This window comes from Nelusetta ayraudi, unplaced genomic scaffold, assembly GCF_046127955.1.
Source record: "Nelusetta ayraudi isolate G7.1 ecotype Tasmania unplaced genomic scaffold, CSIRO-AGI_Nayr_v1 ptg000020l, whole genome shotgun sequence".
NCBI classification, from domain to species: Eukaryota; Metazoa; Chordata; class Actinopteri; order Tetraodontiformes; family Monacanthidae; genus Nelusetta; species Nelusetta ayraudi.
In genome coordinates, this window is record NW_027466070.1 from 1,017,220 (window position 1) to 1,025,866 (window position 8,647).

General features: G+C 45.2%; 1 protein-coding gene across 1 annotated transcript; it reads right to left on the bottom strand.

Moving 5' to 3' along the window:
* Positions 1–2,323: 2,323 nt before the first annotated feature.
* On the bottom strand, positions 2,324–6,528 carry nts (neurotensin). Its single transcript, XM_076027145.1, has 4 exons — positions 6,220–6,528; positions 5,219–5,280; positions 3,746–3,967; positions 2,324–2,908 (listed from the first exon to the last, which is right to left on the bottom strand). The coding sequence occupies exons 1-4, from the start codon at positions 6,281–6,283 to the stop codon at positions 2,762–2,764; spliced, it is 495 nt and encodes a 164-aa protein (XP_075883260.1). The 5' UTR covers positions 6,284–6,528; the 3' UTR covers positions 2,324–2,761.
* Between the last annotated feature and the right edge of the window lie 2,119 nt (positions 6,529–8,647).

Here is an 8,647-nt window from a genome sequence, read left to right on the forward strand (position 1 = left end):
TATTTAGACTCCTGTTTTGGGGCAAACGGAATTCACTAAAGATTCTGTGCCTATTCTACACCTGGCTGAGGTACTTATATACCTCTACTGTCTCACCTTTCCTAAACCTACTCCTTCATTGTTGATGTGTTAATATCCCAGGTTGTGTTCAATGTCCAATTTCACTTTTGTGGCTTTTGTTTTGATCAGGTGTCGAATACAGGGATAGGGCTGGGTTAGGGTTAGGGTTAGGGTTAGGGTTAGGGTTTCAGTCTTGGTTAGAAACCAAGACTGAAACTAACCCTAACTCCAACCCCAACCCTAACCAATAACCCAATGTATTTCTCCTCATTAAAGAAAATCAATATCATTTTTCAGAGTAACTTTATTCCACTACGTAAACACATGTATTTTAATTCAATGTCACGCCAGTAGATCCCTCTAAAATGTTCAACCGGTGTGGTGTGTTTTCTCTCCCCTCCGCGTGTTCAGACCGCCAGACAAGTGAAACCACACTGCCACCAGCTGCCTGTTTTGTGGAAGTGCACTGTATGTCAGAGGAGCGGAGAATCATCCGCTGTGATTCTAAAATGTTCTTTTTTTTTTTTTTTTTGTGTGTCTTATCTTTTTTCTCTGCTTTTTTCTATTCGCCCGAATTCACCCGAACCGGAGCAGCTGTAATTTAGAGTTTTTTTTAATTTTTTTATTTAATCTATGTTTGATTTAGGTTGATTATATTTTAAAAAGAAAACGTCTGGTGAAGTTAAACGAGCTGGTGTCACCTCTAATATCTTTCATCAGTCTGACCTGCAGACCATTTTCTCAGCTGAGGTCCCTTATTTCCTTTGACCCACAAGAAAAATTACAATGATTTTTGTAATTTAGTCTCCATATAAAATCCATTCACTTGGTGCCGTCTGATCCACCTGGAATATGCTGCTGTGCAGTCAGATTGCAGTTTGGCCTGACGGCGCGTGAGAAATCTTCTGATCCCATCACCGCCGTCACCCCAATATGCTGGAGGTGAACTGGGTTTTTCATCTCTGGGGCTCAAAGGAATGAAAGAGAAACCACTTTTCAAAATTTCTTAATGGAAGCCAAAAGTTCCACCTTGAGTTTAAACGAGCTACTGATTTAGTTTAATCTTATTTAGTCAGAATACTTTATCCATCGAGGAAGCTGCTTAATGGCTTAGAGCCTAGCTTAATATCAACATGGGATTCATCTTCATAATAATAATAACGCTAATTGTATGTTGCTGTGGGGGTTTTTTTTTATGTAGCGTATAGTGTTTGATGGGAACAAATCAGAGGAAGACGTGAAGACTTAATTGTTTGATGTCTGAAAGGAAGGATCACTGCAAGCAAAAAGCATGTCAAGGCTTTCCATCAAATCCATTTCTATTTATACCTCAAAAATTCCTGTGTGTGTGAAAAATGTGTTCTTTTCCAAAAAAAAAATAAAAAATGTATCGCGAGTTTGTCAGTTTTTGAGTGACTTTTGTACAAATTTCAACTCACATGATTGAGTTGTATGACTTTTTATTATTTCAAAAACAAGTCAGTTGTGCAAAGAAAAAAGATTTCTCCCACCGGAGCTGCAGAACATCACGCCTCTCTCTAAACACGGAGGGGGAGGACTTTGCAATTCTCCCTCAAAGGTCAGTATCAATTCCATCTCCCCCGGTATCGGTCTGGTACCGATACTGACGTTGGGGGTCAATGACTGGATCAATGCGCCCACCATTGCTTTGCAGATCACCGCCCCAAAAGTGCTCGCCGGCAGCATGTCGCCATCTCTCCGCTGTGTGTAGCTCCGACAGGAGGACATTCTGTCAGGTAAACACGCTGCGGCCCGTCTTCCGTGGCGTCATCAGAGTCTCCGCAGCGAAACTGCCGCCGCGTCCGTCCGAGCACTTTGATCCGGGGATGAAATGGCTCGTTGTTAAAGGCCGGGACTCCGGACAGAATGCGTTTCATCTGCCGAAGTCCGGCCGCCTCGCACAAACCGATGAGAGGGAAGCCTCTGGTCTGAACATCGGAAGCGGCGCTTTCAAAGTTGGCTAAATTTGCACATCAAGAATCGTTATATCCTCCCCGAGACTGAGCTGGACCGGGCTGCAGTATTGATCAGCATCACATCCGGATGACTAAGCAGATCTGGCAGAAAAATACGGACGAGCGAGCTTTCCTGAGGCTTAAATCACAAAACCTCGGCGGGTTTGGTTTGGTTTTTTTTTTTCAGTTGAGAAATTGATTTTGTGTAAGTAAGCTGTTCAAGATATTATACGCGCTCCACTATAAATCTTAAAAATGAGGACGAAAAGAAGAAGGCAGCAAACGTGTTGAATCATGAATCTTTTAATCTCGAAAGTCCTGCAACAAAATAGACTCAGTTTGCAGTGAAGAAATAGAGTTGGTAAATAAATAAATAGGTAAGTAAATAAATACATACGTACGTACATACATACATAGATATTGTTTCTCATAGATGCACAACTTTGTTCGATGCTTAGGGTGTTTTTGTTTATTGTTTTTTTGTTTTTATATTTGGAGCGAGAGGAGACGGGAGGCCTCAGCGCCGGACACACAGTCAGAGGGCGGACAACAGGAGGTGAAGTCATGAGGTCGGCGACAGGAAGAGGCGGAGCAGCGGAGCACAATCACGTGTGGGCGGGGGACGGGGAGGTAATGGGAGGGAGGGGAGGCGGAGGGGTTGGCGGGGGTGAGGAGTGACAGAATCTGGTCCGTGTTTCAGCGGTGCCTGCAGGTTTTAGCTGCGGTCAGTAGTTGGCGCTCCGCTTGAGGATGTAGGGCCTCCGCGACTTGCTGTTGTGCGTGGCTTGTCTCTTCAGGATGTAGGGGGACTTCCGCTTCAGCAGGCTGTCGCCGGGCTCCTCCCCCAGGTACTCCACAGAGTCATGGAGTAGCTGTGGGGGGGGGGCAGAGAGGCCGTGAGTGTCACCTGACCGTGTGTGTGTGTGTGTGTGTGTGTGTGTGTGTGTGTGTGAGAGAGAGAGAGAGAGAGAGAGAGAGAGAGAGAGAGAGAGAGAGAGAGAGAGGCTCTAAATCTCTCTGTTGATTGACTGGAGGAAAAAAATAAAATTTCTCAAAAATCTGTCAAAACGCGCTGGTTGATCTGAAGACAGTTTTGTCTGAAGATCAGTAACACTATTAATAACACCGGCCACTAAGCTGGGGTACGCTGCACTGCCCTTTATGACATCACACGGGGCTGATTTCAGCTGGAGTGAATTGAATTAGCTGACAGGTCACCATTGGAAAACATTCTTAAAGCTACGCTTTGAGTAACACAGGCCCTTGAAGCATTAAGCAGCAGAGAGGAGGAGGGCAGAGGCTAATTATCCACTTCCGAGATCAGAGCAACTTTCCGAACACGGGATGAAACGCCTTTCAATCGGATTTTGCACACCAACAATTTAGGTGGCGGCGGCTGACTAAAATTTGCTGCCGCCGAAATATCTCTGCTCTGTACGTCTGTAGGCGTTCCTGTTTGATCTGTTGCAGATCTGAATGGGGGGGGGGGGAGGGGGGGGGGGGGGGAACGTTACACATAACGGAGCACATCCACCTTTTCTGAAGGCCAATTATCGGGGAGGCAAGGAATAAATATCAAAAGCATTAAAATGCTAAATCAACACCTACAGCCTGGCTGGAAAATTGCGCGCGTGTGTGTGTGTGTGTGTGTGTGTGTGTGTGTGTGTGTGTGTGTTTGTGTGTGTGTGAGTGAGTGTGTGGTGTCTCACCCTCTCCTCGCGGCTCTGCAGCACTCTGCAGATGTGCTGCAGGTTGTAGAGTTGCTCCTCCAGCAGCTGCAGGCCCCCCTCCCTCAGCTCGCCCTCCTCCTCCGGCGGCCCCTCCACCTCCTCCTGGCCGCCCCACGCTTCCTGCCGCAGGCCGCTCAGCATCCGGCACAGGTTGGCCAGCGACACGCGCCAGTAGGGGGCACTCTGCTTGTTCTGCTTCATCTGAAGGTTGCGACGGAAAGACAGATTCAGCGCGAATGAAATATCTCATTTCAAAACGAAAGATTCGACCGGATCAATTCAGTTTTCTTGCAAAAACAGATTGTTTACTCGTTCTTTCAATCATGTTTTTGAAACTGCAGCTGTTAAAATGCAGTTCCACCCGTTCTGTGCAACAAATGCGGGAAATCCATTCCCATTCTTTCATGTGATCTGTGTCTTGCAGGTTAATTATTCTGCATTTATCTCATCATCGAACCACTTTGATTGAACCCTTGCCTTTCTGAGGTGTTGTTTGTACAGATGCATCAGTTTGTGGTTCCCCGCCGGTGTTACGAAAAGCTTGGTCACGACTGAGGAGGGACTGATGCAGCGGAGGGACGCTGACCTTTAGAGCCGCAACAATGATCTTGTGGACTTCTAGTTAGTTCTAATGAAACCAAACAAAAGTGTTCTAATTGTGCTCAAAGGTCACTCGGAGGGTCGTCACGGAGTCGATTCGGCCGAAAAGTCTCCAGGATCAATAGACTTGCCTGGACTGGCAAGAAGATCCTTGAAGGCAAAGGTGAAACTTCATTTAGTTTAGTTTCAGGTTTTGCCAGTTTCACTTGTTAATAAGTATATTGAAGAAAAGACGTGGTTTGGAAACCAAAATTCAGAGGCACAGATGAGATGAGAGATATTTAAAAATATAGAAACAGCCTCTGAAACCGTTAAGGTTTGGCCAGGTGAGCAGGTGGAACAGTATTCCAAGGCACTCTGATATCCTCAGCAGTATACTGTGACAAAATGATAGTGGGGAGCTTTTTAGGGTGACTTCAGATCAGAAGGTGGAAAAAATATATGAACGCGTCACCCCGGTCGATCTTCTCCCGCCTCCGTAGCTCAATTTTGAAGCTTCACGCTGCCACTCGGCTCCTCACACGGCCGGATAAACGTGTTAGAGATGACAGAGCGCACCGCCCCACACCCCCCACCTTCCCACCCCCACCCGCAGAGTCTTATTGCCTCTTCATCGGTGTAGAACAGCAGCCAATTGGAGTGAATGATTCCTTTTGTTTCTGCTCATCTCACCGCAAGCGGGGAAAGTGGAGGTGGGGAGAGGAAAGCGGTGCATGGACGCGTGCGCTAGAAGAACACCTGGGCAACGGCGTGCATGTGAGAGGCATCAGATATTCTATTGTTTTTCTAGTGGGTTGTTATGGGGGTCTCTGCTCTGATGTCACAGGTGCAGTGAGGAGAAGCTGTACGGACCTTAGAGGCGAGGAGACCAGTGAGCAGCTCCTCCTCCAGCGCTCGCTGATCCTGGCCGACCTCTGTCGTCGGTAGAAGGAAAGAAGCAGCAGGAGGAGGAGGAAAGAGGAGGAAGAGAAGGAGGAGGAGGAGGAGGAGGAGGAGGAGGAGGAGGAGAAGGAGGAGGAGGAGGAGGAGATGGAGAACGAGGAACAGAAAGAGAAAGAGAAAAAGGAGAAGGAAGAGGAGAGCAAAAAAAAAACATAGATAAATAACCTTCTACCAAATCCAATTCAACAAGATCTCGACTCGATGAGTGGCACAAAGGAAATGTCAATCAGATATGGAAGAGTATGAATGCTCTTTATCTGATTTCGTTCCATCTACAGCATCAATTGACATTTTGAATGAGCCGCTGCAAGTAATAATAGAAGTAACAATAATAATAATAATAATAATGATAATGATAGCAAAACAGTATTATTAACAATAGGAAAACATATGTGAGTGCAGGTCAGACTTTTAGGATTCAACTGCTGATGAACCTTTAAAATCTTTAGTCTATGGTATCGCATGGAGAGTTTGACCACTTTGTCCAAAATAGTGGAGAGAATCAACAATCATAGCTAATTGGATAAAGATGCCACTTTTAATTTTCAGATAAACTAATGTTGAGCTCACATGAGTATTATTTGTTCTGTATTTTTGCACATTATCAGGCAAATTCATTTCAGCATTTTTTTTTAATTTTTTATTTTTTTAGGGTTTTCTGTAAAAACAAAACTCAATTCCAGGCAGTTATTCAAAATAAAACATTCATATTGGAAAGAAAATATGTTTCAGAATTTACAACGATTGATCTTTGCCCAAAAGATGAAGCAAACTCATGCAGCTCTCAGTGCAACAGGTCCTGCTACTGTTGCCCTGTACTGCTTTTGTTGGGGCTTTCACTTCCCTTTAAATGAAAGAAAATGCTCAACGACAACACGCTTGAATGCAAAACTTCTTCCCCGAGCACTTACCTGTGCAGAGTCCTCCACATGTGAAACAGAGGAGCAGCAAACAAGCAACCTGTGGCTGCATCATGGTGGTGAGTGAGCAGAGCAACAACCAAAGAAAGACAAGAAAAGACAAACAAACGAGGATCCAACACTTGAGGGTTTCCCTGAAGAGTTCTAGTCCATAAGTTCAGGGGTTTTAGGAGATGCAGCAAGAGAGGCTTCGTCCTCCTCCTCCACTTCTTCTTCTTCTTCTTCTCTCTTCTTCTTCTTTTCTCCTCTGCGCGTCTTTCAGTGGCACCAGCAGCTTCCCTCTGGTTGCTGAGGAGGTGCCCTGGGCTCCATTCCCTCACTTTATAAGAGCCAACGTGATGTCACAGGATCCATCTCTCAACCGCCCTCCTCCTCCTCCTCCTCCTCCCACCCCCACCTCACCCACCCATCCAACCGTCCATCCGACCATCCCTCCACCTCCTCCCTCTCGTCTCTGTGTCATCGTTTGATCAGAGACGTCACCTTGGCATCAGGAGGCGAAACGCTTTTGCGTCAAGCTTTCGGAGGTTTGGTTATCTCACCTCCTCAACGTGCACATGCATACGCGCGCACGCACGCACATGTACATGCGCGTGGCGGGATGTTGCCGTGCACCCGTCTTGCTCCGGGGTGATGTAGGAGGATGACACGACTGAGACTCTCAGAGAATTCCCCCGTCGCCTCCCGTCTTTGCCTTTAGCCTCCGCTTGGTTCAACAGGTGGATTTCTCATTAAAAAAAAAACAAAGAGTTCAAACTGCGTGAGACATCGAGCGGGGAACCAACAGCCTCAGCCACTTTAAATGCCACAACTTGGCTTTTTCTCTTGTGGAAAAAAGAATTTCATTTGAGTGAATGTTTGGATTTGATTCCTACAGTTGCAGCTTCTGAACTTTAAATCAGATTTTAAACTGAGACACTTTCATTCTGTCTTTAAAAAATATTGTTCCTCCCTCAGATCCCCTCCTGGACCTGGAGTTAAAACAAAGTTCATGTGTGTTTCTGGAGACTGACTGAGTGTTTAGTGTTCTGTCATGGAGGATTTCTGCTTTTGTAAAAAGAGACAAGGAGACGTGCGTGAATCTTTGACGACTGCATTTCTTCAGTCACACCTGAAGGAGGTCATTAAGAAAGCTGTACAGCCTGTTCCTGAACAGCGTTAGAGCTTCCTCACAAAATAAAAAATGACCAGCTTATTCCAACAATTGTTCATTTTGGCTTTGTTGACTTGAACCTGATTAGCTCACACTCGGGCAAAAACAGAGCTTAGAATAGGAAAGAATGAAGAATCGCAAGTCTTGAATTCATTCTGGGTGTGAAAATGCTGAGACGTCTGTTATGAAAGGACAACCAGTCTGATGAGCAGTCCAACAGGGGAAGAAATAAAAAAAAATTGAGTTGGAATCTGTTCTGACTCGCAAGCTTGCGGGTTCAAGGCTTGTAAGAGTCCATGAGTTTTGTTTAAGGCCAGTAGTGGAACAAATATCGTTTTGCAATGAAAAGCTTTGTGAGCGGGTCAGGGTAAATAACCCGGGGTGCTGAGGAATGGAGTGCAACTCACAAGGCTGTGGGTTCAACTCTCATTAGAGGGGATTTTTTTTTTTTTTTTTTTAAAGTCCAACAGGAACAACAAATAAAGAATGAAGATGAATGTGCAATGAAAAATTCTGCAAGAAGCTTGCAAGATGTTGAGCGATAGTTGTGGTTCACAAGAGTGTGAGTTCAAGTCTTATTATTATCCCTTGTGTTGAGTCCAACAGAGGGAAAAATGTCAACGCTGCATGGGGCGCAGATTCAACACACACTTGTGTAAATTAAACACAAAGTGTGTCGACGTGAACTATTAAAATGTATTTATTTTTTTTCAAAATGCTTTTGTGGTTTACAATATTGTTTCCTTGTTAATGCAGTTTTATGAGGAAGAACTTCCATTTACACAAGTGAGTTCAATCCGCCTTTAACACCAGGTGAAAGTTGTCAATGGTAAAGACAAAGAATAGTGACCATTCAGAAGCAATTAGGGCCGAGTCCTTGCTAATTGAAACAGAAAGAAAAGGTAAAAATTAAATGAATTACATAGTGGATAATATATTGCAAAGGGAGCACCTGTTACCTGCAGGTTTGATGCAGTAACTCAGCATCACGATCATCCCCCCCCCCCCCCCCCCCCCTCAGAATTAGGCTATGCTCAAGTTAAAATGTGCCAATAAACCGCTGTTCACGTTTTCTCCCTTCACGTTGCTGATTCGCTTGCCAGCGGCTGTGGCGGGAAACAAGAGGCTTGTAGGTTTTGTACTGATCCTGGATTAGCCTAGCATATTGTTATCATACTGCATTGCATGCTTTGTACTCAAGTGTGTTTACCCTCCAGCAACAACAAATCGCTCCGCCGGGACAACATAGTTTGTTGCACTGCTGAA

Excerpts from the sequence above, each read along its gene's own strand:
- nts (XM_076027145.1), bottom strand. The coding sequence starts at position 6,283 with ATGATGCAGCCACAGGTTGCTTGTTTGCTGCTCCTCTGTTTCACATGT. Across the intron at positions 3,968-5,218 it reads CTGGTCTCCTCGCCTCTAAG|ATGAAGCAGAACAAGCAGAG; the intron begins GTCCGTACAGCT and ends CGCAACCTTCAG. Across the intron at positions 2,909-3,745 it reads TGCAGAGCCGCGAGGAGAGG|CTACTCCATGACTCTGTGGA; the intron begins GTGAGACACCAC and ends CCCCCCCCACAG.